Source organism: Mercenaria mercenaria, chromosome 9 (assembly GCF_021730395.1).
Source record: "Mercenaria mercenaria strain notata chromosome 9, MADL_Memer_1, whole genome shotgun sequence".
Lineage (NCBI taxonomy): Eukaryota > Metazoa > Mollusca > Bivalvia > Venerida > Veneridae > Mercenaria > Mercenaria mercenaria.
Genome location: NC_069369.1, coordinates 75,610,056 through 75,634,324, shown reverse-complemented (window position 1 = coordinate 75,634,324; position 24,269 = coordinate 75,610,056). Strand labels below are relative to the sequence as shown.

The window sequence follows — 24,269 nt, the reverse complement described above, 5'->3', positions numbered from 1 at the left end:
ATAACTTTACTAATTTTTTTACAAATAGAGGTCACAGAATAATAATAATATTACAAAAATAATAATTATTTTATTTAACGAGAATAACATATTTGGCTATAGCCAACTAAAATATGGTCCTCTAACGTAACGATTTAAAAATTCAGTCTTAAAACGGAACACATGACATCTATTGGAAAGTGTTATGAACAAAGTAATCCGTAGTGGCATAAATTTGTTTTTGCTTCTTATTTATTTTTTTACTTATTATTAGTCTATATGATACTCCTTATCTTTCTTCAACATTTCATTTATATCACTTCAAAACTGTATATGTTAAGTTTGTCCTAGCTTCTTTCGTTTGGGACTAACAGGTGACACTTGTGGCGAAAACACAGATCCTTCTGCTAGGTTTGGAGCCGGTGTTAGGGACTCTACCCAGTCCAGAAACTCTTCCGAGCTGTTCACTTCAAACGACATGCTTTTACGTTCCATAATACTTGCCGCACGGACAGGCATATTTCTACAGTCAATTGTTATCCGTCTTAACTGCTCGTCCGCTGCAATGGAGCGATTTCTCATGCTAAGGGTGCCTTTAAGAGACATATATCCAGCGTCGGTATACAGCTGGACATGATGCTCATAGTCGTTTTTAATAACTTTCATGTATAATTTGTGCTTCTGTACGAGACCTTCCTTCTCCTCAATAAGACAAATTTCCCCGGATTTTATATCTATTGCACCGCTTTCACGGCCTCGCGATATAGGGACAGATAGAGTCGCCATTACGTTCCAAATTCAGATTGAATTTATATATCTAAATCGCACAGTTCCTCATATAAAATATATTTCAGATGTATGAAAATCAAGCACAGTATTTACTGCCAACTACAAGCGCACGCGCAAGATAAGTGGGCGCAGTTCTACGTCAATACTGGCCAGGAGATCATTTATTAACAACCTATTAACTCTCCAACAGTTTTACAATTAACAAGAGCCTACACATTTTGGACATTTTTTCCAAAGTGTCGTAAAAACAATTAACAATTCACTACATATATGCGGAATGTAATAATAATAATAATAATAATAATAATAATAACTTTATTTTCTGAAGGTGACATACTAAGTGTACAAATACAGATATTTTACAACTTATTTCCAGTATGGCCTTCAGCTGATATACATTCACACATACACACAATCATACAGTCAATTTATAATTTAACATTTATACAAAAATACTCATATCAGAGTTACTTAAATTTTCTCGACAAACACGTCTCAAATTAAAGAAGTCTTAAATAAACGTAATGTAACAATAACTATGTTTTAAAAGAATTACCATGCGTCACAATGATTATACACGACAATTAAGATACATACAAAAAATGTAATAATAAAGTGTCGTAAAAACAATTAACAATTCACTACGTACATGCGGAATGTAATATTTTGCACTTAGTGTCATACTAGTATCTTAGTAAAATAGTTGTTGCTAACGTTGCATACAAATAAAAAAAGCCGTTAAGCTTTATTTCTTCCGTTTTGACAATGCTGTTAGAGTTAGATGTGCAGACTCCATCATAGTACCCCATGGTATTTGAACTTTTTCATTCTCCGCAGAAGGCGGAGGGGCATTGTTTTGGCGTTGTCCGTCCGTCCGTAACTGAACATGCTTGAAAAGATTTTCATGAAATTAACTATGTCTAAGACAGCAAAATGAGTGCTTTCCTTCGCATCAGTTCTCATGTGCAATACCTTTCTCAAACACTTCGCCCAATTGCTTTTCGTGGACTGTGTAGATAACGTACACACTTTCGCAGTTGGTCGGAGTGTTTGAGGAAAGTACAAAGAACCGATTGCAGACATTTCGAGCGGAGGAAAGCTCACATTTTGCTGCCTTCGACATTCTTTATCTTATGAATTTCCGTCAAGCAATGAGGAAAATACAGGCAAAATGTCACCCGAATCGGGACATCTCCGTGTATACAGTATCCACCTTGTGTGCTGTCGCCGATTTTGTTCAACTCCTACATGAATGATTTAGCATTTCAGTGTAGGAATATAATGGTAACCACGCCTACGTTTTATTACACGCAGAAGACATAATGTTACTGGCAGGTAATGTTGAAGGTTGCAGATTTTGTTAAACGCTTTGTCAGACTGAAGTATCACATGTAAATAAAAAAAAACAGCAATGTACACTTCCGTCATTCCTTTGTAACATGTGCTTTTTGTTTCCATTGTTGCGACAATGTTGTAAACACTGATCAGTACACCCTGATATTGTTCTAAAAACATTTCAAGATGAAATTTTAGTATTTCTGCTGAAGGTGCCAGTTGCGCCCCTGGTTTAAAGTTATTGCAAAATTAAAATTGCATCTAGGGTCCCGTGTTATAACTAATTACATGACTCCATTCTATATCCCGTCATGTGATACCGAGCAGCTATATGGGGCTGTAACAAATATGTTCAGAACTATGGCCCTTGAATTAATTAAAATATTATTGATGTCCTGCTCAGTTACACTCGAGTATTTTTCTCAGAACTAAACCAAACGTATAATGAAGTGTGTATATTATAAAATCTTGTTAAGTCCGGTAACCAGCCAGTTTGGACCTAGACCTTGAATCAGTCAAAACTGCAACTAAAAACAACGTTTGACTAATGTCTGCCCCATAACTAGAGTAATGTTTCTTGAACTTAACCTTTTTTTTTAAAACGTAAGACGTTTCTTTTAAATCTAGATCCATAACAAGTCAGTTCAGGCAAATATCTCCAGAATTATGGCCCTTAAACGAGATAAAAAGACAAAATTATTGGTGTTAGCCTAATAAGAATATTTCTCAGACCTAGGTCAAACTTAAACGGAGTGTGCATCTTTAATACTTCTTTTGTTATGTGATAATTCTTTTTACATCTGTGACGGGCGTTTAACACGTATGTTACTGATCCTAAATATTCCTACCACTCCGGTACATATTTACGCATAGAAAAAAAACACTATAGAACAAGAGGGACATGATGACCGTGTATCGCGTACCTGACCTAGTTCTTAAAACCACATTACAGAGAATCTGACAATCTGACCAACATTGCATTACAACAAACATTCTGACCATGCTTTATTAGTCCACTACCGTTGGAACATCGGAGGGGACTACAGGAATGCCCTCCGTCGGTCTGTCCGCAAATCTGGATCCTGTAATTACTCAAAAAGTATTCGAGCTAGGTTCATAAAACTTGGTATGTGAATAGAGGGCAATATGTAGATTAATCGTGTACATGACTTGTGTTTGTAGGTAAAAGGTCAAGGCCACTATTGAAGGTCAAGTAAAATTGTTTCTGCTCCATAACTTTTATATGCATTGATGGATTATCTTAGTGCTACTTACAAACATTCCCCATGATGAGACAATGTGTCAACACTTGATCTATGCTTGTCGGTTGAAGGTCAAGGTCACTGATTAAGGTAGGGTAAAAATTTGTTTCCACTCCATAACTCGTATATTGAAGGATTTTTTATTACTACCAAGAAATGTTTCTCGTGGTCACGCACATGACCTATGGTTGTCGGTCAAAGGTCAAGGTCACAATTGAAGGTCAAGTAAAATTGTTTCCACTTTCTCAAACTTTTATGTGCATTGATGGATTATCTTAGTACTGCACACAAATGTTCCCCATGATGAGACAATGTGTCAAAGAAATGATCTATGGTTGTAGGTCAAGGTCATTATTGAAATTTAAGTAAAGTACTTTTTGTTTCTTAGCTCCTAAATGCCTTGAAACCTTTTTAGTCCCAACAATGTTGCCAACAACCACAAGGGACAAACACAGTTTTCCACAGGTAGGGGACTTCTGTATTGCCATTGCAGTACTCGGTCACTTGTTCAAATCATGTGGCACAATAAGGTTTTCAATAACACTTGTTGTATTTGACCTAGTGATCTATATTTTGACAATAGTTTACAGAATCATGAACTTACCTAGGTTTTATCAAGACAAACATTCTGAAACAATTTTATGAAATGTGGCTTCGAGTATGAAAACAAGATTTTTCAATGAATTGACCTAGTTTTTAACCTCAGGTAGCTCACTTCCAAACTTTCCTTAGATTTCACCGATACAAATAATCTAAGAAACATTTATGAAGCTTTGATGGAAAATGCGTCCTTTAGAGTGTTTACAAGGTTTCTCTACGATCTGACCTAGTGACCGGGTAACCTATTTTAAGCTTTACCTAGATTTCATTGACACAGTCTGACAATCTTTCATAAAGATCAAGCAGAAAATGTCGCCTCCACGAGTGTAAACAAGGTTTTTCTATGATTCGACATAGTGAGCTAGTTTTTAATATCTGGTAACCAAGTTTCAAAATTCACCATTGATGAGAAAAATGTCATGTGTACTCAATCCAACACATATTGTTGTTACTGAGATACAGCTTAATGGCAAGTTGTTTGCAAAACTTTAACTTATTGATTCGAAAAAAAGAGAGTAATATTTTACAATTAATTCAAAGTTATCTTACTCAATTTTTTCAGTAGGTTAGATGACTAGGAAGCCTTGTTTGAAGTTGCAATCCGATTTGTTGAATGGTTATCAAGATATGACCATGCAAGCAAAACTTTAATTAAGGTGACATGCCCTTGGAGATGTCCAGGTGAATGGAGCAGTTCAAAGCCAAGATATAAATATCCTGGATTTTAATGTTTCACAGGAAATATTTACTCCTTGTTGCCATAGCAACCTTGTTTTTTGATGTTGAAACAAAACAAAACAAAAATAACGAGACATGTATTTTCTTTATATTTCCCTTTATCTATGTACCAAAATTGATGAAAAACTATCTACTTAAGTTATTGCAGGATGACAAGACGAACAGACTGCAAGTGGAAGGGGGGCAAATTGTAAGTTTTGTCTGGGTCACAGGGTAGGGAACTGTCAATGTTATCCTTTTTTACACAAAAATGAGAGTAAATAAATAACAAACAAAACCCTTTTCAAATTTTGTATTTTTCCCAGATCATTTCAGATACTGTGACCTTGAGGTTTGACCAAGTGACCCCCAAAACCAAAGGGGTCATCTCACCATTGGCAATCATCCAATGAAGTTTGAGAATAGTAGGCTAAAGAAATCTGTTCTAATTGAGCGGAAATCATTTTCAGTGTCCAGGTAATCTAATGTTACCTTGACCTTTGACATATTGACCCCTAAACCAATAGGGTTCATCTACTAGCTGTTACAGGCCATCATCGTATGAAGTCTGACTAATGTAGTGTTCTTTAGTTACTGAGTAGAAACTGTTTTCAGTCTCGAGGTCACTGTGACCTTGACCATTAACCTACTAATCCCCAAAACTATAGGGCTCATCTACTGACAGGCAATCATTCTATGAAGTTTGATGACTGTAGGCCAAGACGTTCTTTAATTATTGACAGAACACGACACTGTGATCTTGACTTTTGACCTACTGACTGCGAAACAATATGGCTTATCTACTGACCACAGGCAATCGCTCTATGAAGATTGACCATTGTGACATCAAGCATTCTTATTGATCAGAAACCAAATGGTCTACTGACTGTCAGACAGATTGACAATGAGCAAAACTATATACCCCCTTTTCTTTGAAGGGTGGCTTAATAACAATTAGACATGAAAAATCACATTTGATATCAAAACAAAACTAAAACTGTGACTACAACAGCAAATATACCCACTGCCAAGCAAAGACAAAGCATATAAAATACACCCAAACAAAAAACATTTTCTGTCTACTGGTAAATCCATATGGTGCCGATTTCTGCCAATGTCATCTTTTCCTTCTCTCATCATTTTGCCTTCTTTTTTTGTGGGCAAAAAAGCAATATTATAACCATCAATTTGTAATTCTGTCTTTTCATTGTCACAGAGATGTTGTTTTTTTCACCAGCAAAACTGCAAAAAGGCAATTATTTAGGGTGCCATTATTGACACATATTCTGTCATTACTTTGTTCTGTCACACTGCCTGCACTGACAATGATGCCCTAAACTGTCTTCTCTTCATGTTTTTGACAGAATTACAATAAGTTGTGTACTGTCATGAATGCATCAAACAAATTTGTTTGTTTGTTTGACTTATATCTTTTCAACAGTTCAATGGAAATATAAGTTTACGTGATATGATTTATGTGAAAAAGTTTCCTCATCAGGCTAGTTTTGTCAAGTGTATTCTTCACAGATACAGATCAAACTTCATCTTAGACTGTCATCTCCATCTTCCAGACAGTAGGTCCTTTCAAACAACACAGTACTTGAAACTACATGAACACACCAACAATATATAACAACACATCTCTATGTCCAAGATTAGAAAATTAAATTGGGAAACAGTCACAAAACTCTAGCATTTGATTGGCTGATTTTGAGCACTGTCATGAAACTGACCAATGACAATGATGAATTCTTAGACTGGTTACTGTTACGTCACAATAAATAAAGAGTTCAAGACTGTCCTCCTAATATCACCATTAAATAATATACAGCTGAAACTCAGTATCTCAAAATTCAATGGATCGAGCGTTTTACTTTGAGATAACTGAAACTTGACTGCGATTTTGTGCACTTGTTTTCTGGAAGGGGCTTGAAAATGTCTCCGAGATAGCCAGCATTTTTAGATGAGCGAGTTCGAGACATCAAGTTTCACCTGTAGTCATTTAATTAAAAGGAATTTGTGGAGAAATTAATCATGAACTCTGGAGCAAATCTTCATGTAAATGTAAAGCAGTCTTCCTTTTCAACCTGGAACCACCAGCCTGTAGAATAACAACATTGGACTAGGCTGAAATAGAAACAAGAAAAACATGGACTTAGATCATGGATTGCAAATGTGACATACTGTTGAATAAATTACTTTTGTAGACACCAAATTTCGTCATGTTGGCAATTATGACTATTTTGCAGGGATATAAATTCAAAGATTTCCACAACTGAAGATTAAACAAGCAAATTCAGTGAATTTATTTCCCTGCTAAATAGGTTGTTTTGTGAATGAGTGGACTATATTTTGAAAGATAAAACAATTAAAGGGCAATAACTCTGCAGTTACTGAAGTGAGCCTGACAAAACTGCGCATGCATCACCACCCTTATACAGAATCCAGGAACACTGGTTAGGTTAACTGCCCGCCGTTACATGACTGAAATACTGTTGAAAAACGGCGTTAAACCCAAAACAAACAAACAAAATCTATATTTGTATTAAGTTCTATGTAGATCCATCAACAGCTTTCTTTGTTTTTTAGGAATTTATGATTTTAAAACAATTAGAGGGCGATAATGCTTGAGTTACTGAAGAGATCATAATAAAAGATATGCATGCACCATACCTATATTTGTTTAATTTCATGAAGACAATTTATGGATTGTTAAATAATTAAAGGACAATAACTCTGAAGAGACTGAAGTGATCCTCATGAAAGTTGTGCTTGCGCCACTGCCTACAGTGATCTACATGTGTGTAAAGTTTCACGAAGATCCATCTACAGCTAACTTAGATACAGTAAAAAAATCCTTGTTGTTTTACCAATCAAGGGGAAAAACTCTGCTTTTACTGGGTCAAAGGGAATAATACTATAATATGTGAGCAAAGGTCAAGTACTACTTAAAAATTATGTGAGGTTTGGTGATTCTAGAGTATATGGTCTTCCAGAGTAAAATCCAAAACAAAATCACAGGTGCACAATTTCACAGGTCAAATAACATTACTACATAGTTTCATGACTCTAAGTCAAATACATTTTGAGATACTTGTCACAAAAATGTTTAAACCTTTATGCATATTTTTAACTAAGTCAACTAAGCCATGTCTAGTCTTACTGTCGAAACTCCAGATACATTATTTCACATGATGAATAAAATTCCTATAAAGTTTCATGACAATATGTCAAATATTTTCATAGATGCGCAACACTAATTTTGTCAGACTGAAAGATCGACAGACAACAAAGGCAAATCTAAGTGTCCTCCCCCTCCTCCCCAAACTTCAAAAATAAGGGCACAAAAGAAGAGAGCCTTTCTAGAATGCTATAAATATATGGTGAACATACCTTATCATACCACTGCATGAGATATATTTGTTTCATTGACATTTCCTCATCCAGCACACTTCCACAACATAACAACTGTAACTGAATAGAAATCTTAAAATTAATCTACTTCTGAAGTACACAAAGCTTTCAGTTTCTACAATATTAATACAATACTAATTCAAATAACATAACTTTTAGTTTCCATACATAACAATACCTTTAGTTTCCACAATATTTAACTCATAACAAATCTTTTAGTTTCCACAATATTAATCTAAGAACAAAACTTTTAGTTTCCACAATACCAATCTCAGAACAAAACTTTAGTTTCCACAATATTAATCTCAGAACAAAACTTTTAGTTACCACAAAATTAATCTCAGAACAAAACTTTTAGTTATCACAATATCAATCTCAGAACAAAACTTTAGTTTCCACAATATTAATCACAAAACAAAACTTTTAGTTTCCACAATATCAATCACAGAACAAAACTTTTAGTTACCACAATATTAATCACAGAACAAAACTTTAGCTTCCACAATATTAATCACAAAACAAAACTTTTAGTTTCCACAATATCAATCACAGAACAAAACTTTTAGTTATCACAATATCAATCTCAGAACAAAACTTTAGTTTCCACAATATCAATCACAAAACAAAACTTTTAGTTTCCACAATATCAATCACAGAACAAAACTTTTAGTTACCACAATATCAATCTCAGAACAAAACTTTTAGTTATCACAATATCAATCACAGAACAAAACTTTTAGTTACCACAATATCAATCACAGAACAAAACTTTTAGTTACCACAATATCAATCACAGAACAAAACTTTTAGTTATCACAATATCAATCTCAGAACAAAACTTTAGTTTCCACAATATCAATCACAAAACAAAACTTTTAGTTTCCACAATATCAATCACAGAACAAAACTTTTAGTTACCACAATATCAATCACAGAACAAAACTTTCAGTTACCACAATATTAATCTAAGAACAAAACTTTAGTTTCCACATATTAATCACAGAACAAAACTTTTAGTTTCCACATATTAATCACAGAACAAAACTTTTAGTTTCCACAACATTAATCTCAGAACAAAACTTTTTGTTTCCACCACATTAATCTCAGAACAAAACTTTTATTTTTCCCTAGGTGAGGAATATTTAGTTGTTTTTTTCATATTAAAGCTATGAGATATACCACAAGTACTTACACTGACTTGGTGCGGAACATCTAGTTTTTTCCGTATTATAGCTATGAGATGTGCGACAAGTACTCTTATGGAACATCTTACAAACTTCTTCTCTAGAGACCTTAATTTGTATGTCATTGTTGGCAATTCGATATGTTGTAAACTGCAAATGGAACAAAGCAAATCACTGGTAATTATTGGTATCAACCATGAACACTGAACTACTGTACTATATACTGTGTAATCATCAATATTCCTGGGGGACTAAATTGCACATATTTCATGGTTGAGTTAATCCACAAAATTCAATCCCAATAAATAAGTAAAATTCCCACTTATTCTATATTCAGAATTTGAAATCCATAAATTCATATCCCCACAAAATAGTGGTTTTGACCAAAACCACGTTTTTTGTGCTCAAGAAATGAGATGATTTCACAGTATTTTGAAAATATGCCTATGATAAATTTCTTTTTCTGTAAAGTTTAGCTCTGTTTTTAAGTATTTCAGATAAAAACAGCAGTCAGTTAACCTAACCAGTGTTCCTGGTTTCTGTACCAGTACTTAATGGTTCTCTTCAAGTAACTGACAACTTCCCCTCATGACTCAGAGGTGGAGGATTGATGTCTTCAGACACACTTTTGTTGAATCATTGTGGACAATATATGCAGCATCCTGGGATGGAACATGCAGCCTCTCAATTTAGTGTGTTGCTCTTATCTGGCTTACTGACTCAGTGACTCTAATACATATTCATACAGGGTCCCGTCATTTACTGATCATGTGAATTCAGACATTAAAGTTATGTATCCATAACTATTACACTTCATTCAATGAAAACCAATGTAAGGTTCATGATAATATGTCCTTACCCTTTTGACCAACCAAACCCCTAAAAAGAAAGGCTACAGATCATATAGCACCAGCAGTTATTTCATCAATCTGATATCTGTATGCCTTAACATTCTCAAGTCAGCAATATTAAATCATTTTTCCAGTTACAATATATGCCAAGGCTAAAGGCAGAATGAGTATCTGTTACTAATCCAGTGTGTTTGGAAACACAAGTTTCTGGACAAATTTTAACACATGACAATTTTTACATCAAACACAACTCATGGCAACAAAATATGCACCCTTTCCTGGAAATAACTGGCCTAGCCTTAGTTTTCCTAAGCTAGTGACATTATATAGCACCATAAAAATTACAGATCTTGAGAATTAAAGCAAGTATCAGTCACAGGTAAAACAGGAAAATCCATATTGCTCCCCCAGCTCCCCAATAAAGACCTGACACACAATGTACATGACGTTGAGATAACACATGAGCAGAAAAGACCATAACAGGGCCAACTTGTAAAACATAATATAAAAAAAGTTACATTGATACAAACCCATGTTTTTCCAGACAAAGACAGATCTGTTCATCATACTTGTACTGGTGAGCGTTAGGGTTGCTGAACACTGTACTGAGCTTAGGTCCCAGATTCTCCTCTCCTGCAGAAAAAAACAACAGTCGGGCAATTTTCATTTCTTAATCATTTACACATTCTTATCCAATGAAACTGAAAATTTACAAAAAAAATGTACTAAAACTTTCAAGTACTGTGTAAGAAATTCTGTGCAAGAGGCTACAAAAAAGCATTTAAAAAAAAAACACTTTCACATGCAAAAATATTACATTACCTACTCAAAGGTTTTTCAAAACTATCATGCAAAAAAATTACATTCCCTATTCAAAGAAAGTTTTCCAAAACCCTTATGCAAAAAATTACATTCAAAGTGTTCCAAAATTGCTATGCAAAAAATTACATTCAAAGTTTTCCAAAAGTGCTATGCAAAAAATCACATTCCCTACTCAAAAAAGTTTTCCCAAACTTTAATGCAAACTAGAAAATGCTTTTGTAAAAAAGCGCATGTCTCCCCCAATGCAAAGTCCTGTAGGCAAGAAGTCAATAGGGGTCAGGAGCGAAAGTCAAAGAGACACTGATGGTTGGCTGCAATAGGGATCATCTACTTGGCATGTCTAGTCATCCCGCTAAATTTCAACACTCTTGGCCTAGTGGTTCTCAAGTCACTGTTCAGGCTCCTGTGACCTTGACCTTTGATCAAGTGACCTTAAAATAAATAGGGGTCATCTACTCTGCATGTCCAATCATCCTATTAAGTTTCAACATTGTAGGTCAAGTGGTTCTCAAGTTATTTCCAAAAAATGATTTTACATGAACAGGCCACTGTGACCTTGACCTTTAATAGACTGACCCCAAAATCAATAGGGGTCATCTACTCTGCATGTTCAATCATCCTATGAAGTTTCAACATTCTGGGTCAAGTGGTTCTCAAGTTATTGATCGGAACTGGTTATCAATGTTCAGGCCCCTGTGACCTTGACCTTTAACGGAGTGACCCCAAAAACAATAGGGGTCATTTACTCTGCATGAACAATCATCCTATGAAGTTTCAACATTCTGTGTCGAGAGGTTCTCAAGTTATTGATTGGAAATGGTTTTCCATGTTCAGGCCCCTGTGGCCTTGACCTTTGACAGAGTGACCCTAAAATCATTAGGGGTCATCTACTCTGCATGACTAATCATCCTATTAAGTCTCAAAATTCTGGGTCAAGTGGTTCTCAAGTTACTGACCGGAAATGGTTTTCAATGTTCAGGCCCCTGTGACCTTGACCTTAAATGGAGTGACCCCAAAATCGATAGGGGTCATCTACTTTGCATGTACAATCATCCTATGAAGTTTCAACATTCTGGGTCAAGTGGTTCTCTAGTTATTGATCGGAATTGGTTTTCAATGTTCAGGCCCCTGTGACCTTGACCTTTGACGGAGTGACCCCAAAATCAATAGGGGTCATCTACTCTTCATGATCAATCATCCTATGAAGTTTCAACATTCTGGGTCAAGTGGTTCTCTAGTTATTGATCGGAAATGGTTTTCAATGTTCAGGCCCCTGTGACCTTGACCTTTGACGGAGTGACCCCAAAAACAATAGAGGTCGTCTACTCCAGCAGCCCTACAACCCTATGAAGTTTGAAGGTTCTAGGTCAAATGGTTCTCCAGTTATTGCTCGGAAATGAAGTGTGACGTACGGACGGACGGACAGGGCAAAAACAATATGTCTCCTGGGGGAGACATAAAAATGCATTCCTGACTGAAAGTCCTTTTTATAACTATTGGCAGATCTTGAATTAATTGCTATCTTACCACTAAAATAATATCTAAAGAAATTCCAGTACTGTACTGTGTATCAAACAAAAAATACAGCTGAACCTGTATTCAGCAGCCAGTCAATATGAGCTGCACAGTTCAGAGGCTTAAAGCAGATGGTTTCTTCAGACAACATGATATCAGAACAAAAAGTCACACTGGGAAGTCAGCTGACTGGCTGCTAAAGGCAAGTAACTGCTTAATACAGGTGGCCACTTAAGCAGGTACAGCTGTATTTCAAAGGCATACCTTCTCTCTTCTTTTTCATCAGCATACCCCTCGACCTGTAAAACTCTTCTCTTCTTTCTTCTTCATCTGAAAATGGTAAATTTTCTACTTCAGTCTAAGATTAAAATGATTAGTTTAGAGACCAGCCTCATAACTCTTGTGAGTCAATAATAATGAAAGGTAGATTTTAAGTTCTTGTTCATTGCACTTCTCCTTACTGCCCTCAATTTCTGTAAGCAGGAGTGCCTTCCCTTCAGCACTTAAAATAGAGTTATACCCTTAATAAAAGGGAGATAATTAAAACAGGAAGCGAAATCATTCTTGTACAAGGCATTTCTTAATAAAATGGAGATATTTAAACAGAAATTAAGCAAAGTAGAGTAATTGTTATTGTATTCTGCACCTCTTCTCAATGTCCTTTGTCACTGTGTAAAGCTTTAACAATTTGTCTTCAATCATTTTGGAGTTATTCTCCAAACAAAAGTGTTATGGAGGGACAAACACACAAATGGAGACAATTACCATAATTATTCCCCTTCACCTTTCTTTGGGGAGATAAAGACTGCTAGAAACCAGTTTGCATAATTTATATATAAATCATATTCCACATCCTGACCTTAACACTTACTTTCGAAAAGACCAGGTACCAATTTATATACAATATCCTGCAGTGTTCTGTCAGCTCGGAGATTGAGCAGTGGCTGTGTTTCATGTACCTTGATACTGCATGTTGGGCAGTGCTTGCTAACTTGTAAATGCTTTACAATACACTTCTTACAAACTGAAAACAGAAATAATCACTTTAAGAGGCATCAAACAACTTTTATGTTGTTAAAGGGCACAACTCCAGATGTAGTCTGTAAAATATAAAATTTATGTAGTCTGTGAAATGTGTAGAATTTTACATGAGTCACAGCTTAATTATGCAAGATTAAGGTAATAATAAATTATACATAAATTTAAAAGTCTTTGAGGGGTAGTATGATAATTATACGCCAACTCTGAAAGGGCGGGGCATATTATGTGAACACCCGTGGTGGCGGGCGGTCAGTGTTCAAAGCATGTCCGCTCTCTAAGTCGAACAGTTTTCATCTGATCTTCACCAAACTTGCTGACAACGTTTGTGGGCATAATATCTCAGCCAAGTTTGATAACAACCAAAATCGCCCCAAACACTCTTGGATTATGGCCCTTGAATAAGGCCAAGTTCAATGATGGGCGTATTTTGTGACAGTCTGGCACTCTTGTTTCATGTTGTTTAGACATTTTTGAAAATATTTATTCAGTGGCCAAAATACTACTTTTCCCTGTTCTGACCTATGGAAAAAATTTCCCTCAAAATACATTTTTTCATCAAAAAATTGCTCTTATGCTAAATTTTAACATTCCATTACAAACAAGACAAATGAAGTTATAACTAAAATTTTGAATTTTTTTTATGTCTAAAATGGCTCAAATTTACAATGGCAAACACATCATTGAAAATGAACTCAAAACTTAATCACTATATTATGAAAAATTGAAACAAGAGCACTGCCTACGGGTGCCATTGCTCATCTGCAAGTGCTGGAGAATATGTCACAATGAGTTATATCTCTTGTCCTTCTTACTCAAAGCTATAGTAAGTATTCAAGAAAAGTGAACTTAATAAAAAATCAACCAAGAAATACTGATTTTGTAATTACAGAAAGAGCCATAATTCTGACAAAATGCATATCTGAGTAATGGTTTTTGGCCTACATTGTCACCTAATGATGATAAACAAGACAGTGTGCAAAGTTTCAAAGCTGCAGCTCTTACAGTTTTTGAGAAAAGGTGGACATTTATAAACAAAAATTTTAACCAATGCTGTTGCAGACTATCAAGTGACGACAATACTTAGATTTTTTTTAAAAATCAGACAAGCTAAATGTTCCTATGAGTGGTATAATAAATATACTTACATGTATGAAGACATTCCACAATGCTTGTAGCATCAATAAAGTAACCGAAACACAATGAACAGATGATATGTGGATTCACATCTCTGATACGTATAATGATATCCTGAAAGTCAAATGCATATGTGTGTAAATCTATTCATGAGTGTCAGTGATGAAAAAGTATAGTTCTATAGGTTTTAACGCCATTTACAATATATCTTATCATACAATCTAACATAGGTGAGTCTTTCTACTTATTTCATGATGTTAAAAAAGATAGATAGTCTGATTTTGATTTTGATTTTTGGATAATCACGGAAAGCATTGACCACTTATTTTTAACAGCATTGAAGCTGCAGTAAAAATGTATAAATATAAATGATTGGGTGTTATTTTTAAGTGTTAAGACGGGTATAAACCAACTGGGACTTTTTGCGAATCATCCAAGAATTGCTAGAAGAGTTTATATATCAGTTCAATGAACAAAAAACAGACAGCAAAAATTTTGACTCAGTTTCATTACCAGTTATTTTTAATTATTGGGTTTGTTATCAACCCTCCAAGGAAATATGTGGGGTCAATATGATAAATGTTGGGGGAGGCGTCATCCAAGTCCTCTTATATTTATCATACTGATCCACACAAAAGAACTGTACATGTAGGCCTATCTGAAGGGAGTCGCTAAAAAACCTGGAACTAATTTGTTAAAATATCACCAACTTAGCCCAAGATCTAATGACCCTCAACAGAAATATAGGGGGTCACCATCTTTTAGCTAGTGAAAGTCATGGGAGGTAAAACAAAAAGTGATATATACCTAATGTCATCCTATCTGGTAGGATCAATTTGCTTTTGTAATTTTTATATCAACACCCATTCTGAATATTATCACTGTTTATTTCGATATAATTTTATTTTGGACGGGGATTTTTACCTCTTCTATTCCAACAGGATACAGAGATAGGTTCGACGTCATGCCGCGAGTTGAAAAGTCTTTATAAAGAGTATGCCATGGTAAAAGTTTTATCAACCCGAAACCCGGAAGTTTTCTTAAAACCGGTGCGTATGTAAACAAACACCCGGCCTAGGACAATTATTTACGGAGATTATAAATCATGTTTTCTGTCATTCGTTCAAGTTTGATAGGAGTAGGAAAGCAGCCTACACCTTTATCATATTTAGCTTCTAACATTCATACAACTGTCATCAAGCAGAACCCGCCATCTAAGGGTAGCAACAATCCTAAAGTTGCAGTGGTAAGCGATTCGTCCAAGAATATATTCGAACCTTGAGGAAATAAAAAAAAAATCGAAATGTGCTTATATTTTTACTTCTTACTCTTTAACAACATTTCTTATAAGACAATTTTTGTTGCAGCTTTTATAGCAATTATTGGGTCATATTAGAAAAAAATCTAAAAAAATGTTTCTTTTAAATTGTATAATTATAGACCCTGTTGTTCTGTAATGCACTTAGGAAAAAGTACTGATACACACAAAGTCCTTTTACAAGGGAAGAACCACTACTGGCCTCTTAGTTGGCTGGGAGACATTCAGGAGAATCTGGGGAATTTCCATCACCTGCACTGGGATTCAAACTCGGGACCTTAGAAATGTCAGTCCAATACTGATTGAAATTATAAGTTTATGCTGTGCCTGTCAGTCTGTTTGGTAATACTGTCTGGTTCATATAGCTCTGTCATACAATATAAGAAGAAGTGGCAAACTAAATCCACATTTGAAAGCAGAACGCAGGACAATATTAAAGTCAAGAGGTTGTGAGTTTTATCCCCAGATGCGCGGTATGTACATCATGACGTTTGACAGATAAGATAGTCTGAACTTATTCATCCTCCGCCTCTGAGTCATGTTGGGAAGTTGTCAGTTACTTGTGGAAGAACAAGCCAGGAACACAAGTTAGATTAAGTGGTCTGAAATAGTGTTGAAAAAGATGTGTTAAACCTATAATGAGATAAACATACAAACTTATTACATGTCATAATGTAATGTCTGCATGACTGTGCCCATGATAGTGCTACAAGATTAAGGTCCAAAGCTTCCATGAAGATTTCTTATGTTCGTTCTCCTTTTCAAATAAACATTCACTCTACTTTTGCAATATTGTCAGTGAATATTGTCAGTAAATATACTTGTCAATGAATATATGGGAGCAAGCCAAATTACAGAGACCTGTATTAATTTACAGGAATGGCTTTATGTTCATTGTTTACCACAATTTAAAAGGTCAAAGTTTTGTGTATAATAATAACATAATTTTAAGCTGTTTATACTTTTGATGAATTATTCTACATATTTAAGTATACAATGTGTATCATATTTATCAACTTGATATATATTGTTATCACCATCTCGATAGCCTAGTGGTAGAGCGTCTGGGCCACTTCGTTTCACTTTTGCAGTGTACGCCGTTTTGCCTCGGGCAACCGGCCAGGCGTTCGTTTGGTTTTCTGGCTCTTCCTGGGTCTATCCGGTGTACGCCGATGCGCGCCGGTCTTGCGAGATAGGCAAAGTGGCAAATCATATATATTCTCGATATAAAATTGCTTAAACATCTGAAAATTTGGGTTGATAACAGTAAAAGTAGAAACATTCTACAAAAAATAGTTTGCTAACTTATTTTGAAAAGGCCTCAATATAAAACCATAATAAATTAGAATTTCTTTTATTTGCAGCTCATGACACGTGGCCGGCATACAACGAAGCGTTCGTTTATTATTAAACCGGCGAAAATTATTTTCTTGCCGCTCACGTGACCGGCGTGTCCCGGGTTGAGTGAAACAAACTGGCCCTCTGCTTCGAGTGCGGGAGGTCATAGGTTTGATCCCTGGCCATATCATACCAAAGACATGAAAAATGGTACCAGTGGTTCCCTTGCTTGGCGCTCAGCATTAAAAGAGAAACTGGCCTTTCTTCTCTCATGCCGTCGTGGCGATGCATTCCATCAGGAATGAGGTGCAGAGAGTGATTAATATAAGTTGTAGAACTTGCTTCACAATCGACCTAAAATAAATTAGTATAAACTAATACAATATATATACTTTAATTTGTTTAGGTGTTGTCTGGCTGTGGGGTCTATGATGGCAGTGAAGTTCATGAATCTTCAGCGTTTGTATACATTTCTGTACTCCATTATGAAGAATATGTTCATTATGATTACTTTAGGACATAAAGCCTTGATTATGTAGCCATTTGAATAATCACAAATTAAATCGAACTATTATTTTAAATATTATTTTAAATAACCATTCGAAAAATATTTGCACATACATTTATGTAACAAATTGAGTATCAGGGCCTCCTTCAGTTTGCATGAGAATTCTTAGACTGGTTGATACTTGTATCCATGTTGACTTGTTGACATAAGTTGTTGTGACACTACCCCAACAAAACATTGCTTGTTCCTTGTCTTAAGTTGTGTGAAAAGCAGGAACCGACAATTTGTATTGATTGATTTCATACGCAGTAAAATTGGCATATCCTTAACAACACTAATGGCCTTGATGGTTGGACAATCAAAGTAGGCCTAGGCCTGTTCATAGAATTTAAGAGTAAATTTCAATTTTAATACTAAAATATAGATATTTGTACAGTTTAAAAGAGAATGTAGTTTGATAAATTTATGTTTGTGTACTGAGGTTGTCTCACTTAACATATATACCACATTTTTGTTGTACGTTTACCTGTCTTAAGCAGCCAGTCGAGGGAAGGAGCAGAAATGGCCTTTTGATATAGGATGTTTCTTAACAAAGATTAATTTGCTCAAAAAGTACAGAAATGGGAAATTTTATGTGGCTGCTGAAGACAAGTGGTTGCTTAATTACAGAAGTTTGACTGTATTTATTCTTGCAGTGTACTGGTCCACTTGAGTCGAGCAGGAGCAGATATTTCAATGTTTGCACCAGATGTGGAACAAATGCATGCTATTGATCATACTAAAGGGGAACCAATGGAAAACAACAGGTAATTCTGAAGACCTGATAATTATAGCCTGGTTCCCATTATTTACCAGGGCCCAGTTGTTCGAAACTTTAACAGGCGATTAAGCTAACGGTTGATTAACTTTTAGGGTTATTTTTATACATTTCAGAAGACTTAGAAAAACAAAATGTTCGAGGTAAGATTATGAACACTGAAAAATCTTTACAATAAAATCAAAACATCATACTAGTGTTTCTTATCCAGTCCAGTATTTTGAATCAAAATTTAACCGGCAGTTAGTTTAACAGCCAGTTAAAGTCTCGAACAACCGGGCCCAGTTGTACTAAAGGACCACCAGTTGTTAAAATCTATTGGTCTTTGTAAAATTCAGGCAGTCCCTTCTATCAACAAAATTTTAATGACAAAAACAAAGGTTTGTTGGTTACTGTTAAAAACAATTTTGTTTTCACTTACGGTAAGACAGATGTGTTTCGCAACATAACACCTTTCATGACTATGATATTTTAACTCTTTCTTTAGTCTACATAAGTTAAGAATGACAACTTTTGAATGTTCTGTGGGCTGGGGGCCTTCTAGCTTTGAGGATTTACTGGTCCCGGCCCTCAGAATGTACTGTCTATGGTCTGACGACCGTTGTTTAATGATGTTGATCCCTGAGGCCGTAATTAAAACATTGTTTGTTTGCAGTAATGCTACCAAAAGTTTCTGTGTGGGTAGGTAGGTAGGTAGGAATTTTTTTTTGCATAATCATATAGGGGAAAAAAAATTTCATCTGACTGGCCAGACAAAAAAGTTGGGCTGCAGTGATTTTTACGGGAAGGTTGTGTTACCGCAAACAAATGTTTTATTAATGACAGCTTGATTAGTGGAAGTAGCAGGCTCCAAAAGTATCTAGAGGTTTGTATTGAAATGCAACTCAGTCATTTTCTCCATTTCAAGATTTTGTGCAGAACTGGCCAATCATCGTGATGCTGGAGTTTTAAAAATTTGTAAACTACTTACATTCAGTGCCTGCAAAGTTTGGAAAAAATTTGTTCAAACAGTTGTTATTGAGTCTAGTACATTTTGTATCTGTATTCTAAGTAAGTTTTAAACAAATTTTATTGCTTATTTCAATTAAATCTTTAACACTTACAGGAATATATCCCAGTTGGCAGCAGTGGTGAATAGCTGAGGTGGTCCTGCTGTTTTCATAAATATATATTAAATGTTTTGTTACAGGAATGTATTAGTGGAGTCTGCAAGAATAGCTAGAGGCAACATCAGTGCATTGTCCAACTTGACATCTAGTAATTTTGATGCTGTTGTCTTTCCAGGAGGATTTGGTGCTGCCAAAAATCTGTATGTATTTCAAATTATGCCGAGTATCTTTATGTATTTCAAATTGTGTATATGTGTTTGTCAAATTGTGCTATATATATTTATCAAAATGTGCTAACTAAATGTGTGGGTTCGTCAAATTGTTCTAAATAAATGAGTGTTTGTCAAATTATGTTAAATATCTGTTTACTGGTATTTGTATGTTAAATTGTGTTAAATATCTATATGTATGACAATTTTTGCTTGTATGTGAAACTGTGCTAAATTCAGAGCTGGATGCGAGTATGTCAAATTGTATTAAAAATCTGTATGCCATATTTTGTGGTTTATCTGTGTGTAGGCCATAATCTGTGAAAGTTGTGTCTAAAGCACCTTCATGATTTTGTGGAAACCTTAGAGCTGATGCAGTGATCCAGTGCTAACATTATTAGACTACAAAACAGGAATCTTGAGTTCAAGCTACCAATCCTCCAACTAAAAGTTAATAACATTGTGATAAAAGTCCTGCTTATGGGTGCTTTACACCTAGCATATTAAAGAACCAGGGAAGCTTCTGGAATTGGAGCATTTTCTGTATCATGCACTATCCCCTCACTAACATTACTAACAGTCTTCAGAAGGAGTTGCCCATATGTATTAGCGATTGGTACTATAAATAAGTTTACAAACAATTAAGTGGAAACCTTACATGTCTTAGAATTTTCAATTTTACTGGCATTAAAAGATTGGTCTAAGCACTGTTTTTCCAAGAACTAGACCAGGGTTTTTGTTCCATTCAGTTTGGAATGGGTTGGATCCACTGAGTCGAGAATATTATGATGGTAGAATCAGTAATATGTGAATCTGAAGATTAGGTTTATTTATTTTTCCAACTGTTTACATAGTGCTTATAAGGAATCAAAATTGTTATTTTACAAAAAATGTGGATTTATAATACTCATAACATTATGTTTGCTTAGCGAATTTTCACTCTACATTTATACCAATTCATTTCAGCTCCATTTTGATGAAAGCTTCAAACTTATTTTAATCTTTTACTCACTGGAGTCTGCTTCCTGGAAAAAACCAGTACTCTGTCATATGAGAAGATGTGTTCATAACCCCAGTTGGTGTCAAACCCACAACCCCTGGGATGAGCAGCTGACACCTTAACCACTAGATCACTTCTGTAAAGTGTTTGATTTAAACCAGGATAAAAGCCTTTTTGGTCCTTTTTTCAAACCCAGATTATGGAGTGTTTAACCCCCTATTGTGGCTAAATGGTTGAAAAGAAATAGAAAAAGAAACTTTATGTATATACTTAATTAAATGGAACCAAACTAAGTATTCATTTATACAACTTTCCAGGTCCTTGTGTGTTCCAAACTCCATTGAATATCTGTTTATAATTTCAGGTCTACATTCGCTGTGGATGGCCCAAATATGAAAGTGAACGATGATGTTGAAAGGGTTATCAGAGATTTTCATACAAATAAAAAGCCAATAGGGTGAATATTTTCTTTAAATGTTGTAACTGAAAATTAGTAATATTGATATAAGTTTGCCACTGAAACTTTCAGAGTTGGGCCACCCTTATATTAACTGTGAAAATTCAGTGAGGTCTAGTTTCATCGATTTGTGCAAACATTAGATCCATGAAAGTTAATGACCCTCAAATATCAATGATCTCTTATTACTTTTTTGTACCACATCTCATGCCTTTGACTTGATTTGAAAAAAGGTAAAAATTTCTGCCAGCTGAATCATTATAATTAATCTTTGAGATTTTAAGGATTATTGTAAAATTATATGATTTCATAGGCATGAAATTTCGTGGTTTCAGTCAAAACCTCCAAATCTCCTTAAATCTTTTGATGTTTTTTTTCTTGAAAATTGGGTTTATGTACCTCAGTGAAACAGTTCTGAGAACAAATGTTCCATGCACAGTGGATCAAAAATTGTTTGACGGAGAATACAAATTCCTTGTATTGCTTGTTATGATAAGGTTAGACTGAGCGCTCACTTTCGGTAAGAGTCTTCATTGAATTGTGTAATGTTCTGCATTTAGACAAGATGCTTTCATTTTGGGTATCATTCTTAGCTATAATGTAATTCTTATTTATGTACAACTTTATTACAGCCTGTGTTGTATTGCCCCAGTATTAGCAGCACATCTGCTTCCGGGATGTGAAGTTACTGTTGGAAACAACGAAGAAGATGGTGGCCGGTGGCCGTATGCTGGAACTGCTGGTGCCATACAGACAATGGGGTCATTTCATGTCATCAAAGATGTCTCTGTATCCTTTACTGATACGCTTTTCTTTTCAAGATAAAGTTTGATTGGTTGATTATGGGCTTAAATTTGACTGCTTGTTGAGAATGGCCTCAAAACTCAGTTTTATAACCCTAGAACCTTATGCTGCTCCTTCCTTTTCAAACCAGAATACTTTTTAAAAAAAACCTGAATGTAGAGTCAAAGATATTGTGACATAAATAATTAGTGTCAACCTTTGTCGAAGAGTCTTTGACAAAATTTAAAAACAAGAGCTGTCACAGGAGACAGCGCGCTTAACTATTTCGATGCTGGATAGTGAAACTGGGCACATCTGAGGAAGCTGGAGCTGTCACTGGAGTGTTTAATGACTCCAATGGTGGATGAAGATATTAGACAATAGCTCAAGTCTGTATCAAAAATATTAAGTAATAAGAGAGATAAAGATAAAGTGTATAAAAACACTAAATAAGTATAATTCTAAGCAAAAAGGGGGCATAATTCATAAAATATTGGTGCAAGAGTTATGCACCTTGTGTCATAAGATGTGGGTGATGATGTGGAACATCTGCTTTAAGTCTGAATCAAATGCATTTCGTAATAACTTTGATATAGTGAAAATGCATCAAAATTAACCTTAAATTCTTAGTAAAAGGGGCATAATTCATGAAAAATTGGTGCCAGAGTTATGCACCTTGTGTCATATGATTTGGGTGATAAAGTGGAACATCTATTTTAAGTTTGAATCAAATTCATTCAGTAATAACTGCGATAGAGTGAAAAGTGAAAGTGCATCAAAACTTTAACCTGAAATTTTAAGTAAAAAGGGGGGATAATTCATAAAATATTCATGCAAGAGTTATGACCCTTATGTCATATGATGTGAGTGATGATGTTGAACAACTATTTTAAGTCTGAATCAAATCCATTAAGTAATAACTCACTGATAGAGTGAAAGTGCATCAAAACTTTAACCTGAAATTATAAGTAAAAGGGGGGATAATTCATTAAATATTGGTATCAGAGTTATGGACCTTGGGTCATATGATGTGGGAGAGGATGTGGAACAACTACTTTCAGTTTGAATCAAATCCATTTAGTAGTAACTGATATAAAGTGAAAGTGCATCAAAACTTTAACCTGAAATTCTAAGTAAAAAGGGGGGATAATTCATGAAATATTGCTGTGTGAGTTATGGCCATTGTACCACATGATGTGGGTAATGATGAGGAATAACTATTTTAAGTTAGAACAAATCCATCAAGTAATTACAGAGATAAAGAGAAAGTGCATCAAAACTTTAACCAAGGTGCGGACACGGATGGATGCTGACGCTGGGTCGAATAGTCAAACTAAAATAGAATAAAAAATCTTTTGAAGTCTGACTTTAGAATTTTCAGTATGTATTTATTTTGATCACTTAAATTTAAATTGTTTTTGTAAATAGAGTTCTAAATCAAACACCTGTCTGAAGTTTCAAACAATTTATAGTGAGTGAATTACTTTATATGCATATTTTTCCTTAGCATAATTTAGGAAGCCCACACAGACAAAAAGAATAAAATTGTCACCACACCTGCGTTTATGTGCGAGACGAAGTTTCATGAAATATTTGACGGCATTGGGAAAATGATTGATGGTGTTATTAAACTGTTGTAACAATTAAATGACATGGTTGTGAGTGTGCAGTCTTAATTGACTCTAATAATTTACTACAAACCTCATACACTGGAGGACATAGTGGAATTGATATTATGCCAAGAGTTTGATATTCCAGTATTAAGTTTTGAATCCTGCTTTTGTGTGTTACGACTTCAGTGTATATTATAGATGGATAGAAATTTTATGTAACCTTTGAATGTAAGTTCTGTGTAATACTTTGAATGCTTTCTGTGAAGGCTGTGATCTGAAATAAACAAGAACATTATGCGATGTTAGTTTTTCATACCTTTATAGGCCCTGGCCCAAGTAGATAAAATCTGTTTGTTTTAGGAAGTTTCAACAGTTAACCCTGCAAGACCTTCGTACACAACTGAAGTAGTGCTCGCCGTTTTAAGGAGAGTTTTAGGCGAGCAGGCTGTCTGAATATCAAGGCCTCATTAGCCC

The 24,269-nt window shown here is 35.0% G+C and overlaps 2 protein-coding genes across 3 annotated transcripts; one reads left to right on the top strand and one right to left on the bottom strand.

Moving 5' to 3' along the window:
* Positions 1-4,769: 4,769 nt before the first annotated feature.
* LOC123547493 (polycomb group RING finger protein 1-like) lies at positions 4,770-15,697 on the bottom strand. Its single transcript, XM_045334645.2, has 8 exons — positions 15,568-15,697; positions 14,655-14,757; positions 13,340-13,492; positions 12,733-12,798; positions 10,662-10,764; positions 9,289-9,430; positions 8,076-8,156; positions 4,770-6,809 (listed from the first exon to the last, which is right to left on the bottom strand). The coding sequence occupies exons 1-8, from the start codon at positions 15,607-15,609 to the stop codon at positions 6,765-6,767; spliced, it is 735 nt and encodes a 244-aa protein (XP_045190580.1). The 5' UTR covers positions 15,610-15,697; the 3' UTR covers positions 4,770-6,764.
* Positions 15,630-24,090, top strand: LOC123547492 (glutamine amidotransferase-like class 1 domain-containing protein 3, mitochondrial). 2 transcript variants are annotated; one of them, XM_045334644.2, is made up of 7 exons: positions 15,630-15,692; positions 17,706-17,758; positions 18,503-18,613; positions 19,814-19,933; positions 21,307-21,399; positions 22,032-22,188; positions 23,700-24,090. In XM_045334644.2, the coding sequence occupies exons 1-7, from the start codon at positions 15,645-15,647 to the stop codon at positions 23,820-23,822; spliced, it is 705 nt and encodes a 234-aa protein (XP_045190579.2). In that variant the 5' UTR covers positions 15,630-15,644; the 3' UTR covers positions 23,823-24,090. The 2 variants fall into 2 exon arrangements, with proteins under 2 accessions (XP_045190579.2, XP_045190578.2); XM_045334643.2 differs by lacking the exon at positions 15,630-15,692 and adding an exon at positions 15,699-15,889.
* Positions 24,091-24,269: the final 179 nt, after the last annotated feature.

Bases quoted from the DNA above. Each gene is read 5' to 3' on its own strand.
- LOC123547493 (XM_045334645.2), bottom strand. From the start codon at position 15,609: ATGACGTCGAACCTATCTCTGTATCCTGTTGGAATAGAAGAG. The intron at 12,799-13,339 runs GTAAGTGTTAAG...TACCATTTTCAG, and splicing joins GGTACCTGGTCTTTTCGAAA to ATGAAGAAGAAAGAAGAGAA. The intron at 6,810-8,075 runs GTATGTTCACCA...TTTCTATTTCAG, and splicing joins TCATGCAGTGGTATGATAAG to CCTAGTCCAATGTTGTTATT.
- LOC123547492 (XM_045334643.2), top strand. From the start codon at position 15,749: ATGTTTTCTGTCATTCGTTCAAGTTTGATAGGAGTAGGAAAGCAGCCT. The intron at 15,890-17,705 runs GTAAGCGATTCG...TAATTTGTTTAG, and splicing joins ACAATCCTAAAGTTGCAGTG to GTGTTGTCTGGCTGTGGGGT. The intron at 19,934-21,306 runs GTATGTATTTCA...TTATAATTTCAG, and splicing joins TTTGGTGCTGCCAAAAATCT to GTCTACATTCGCTGTGGATG.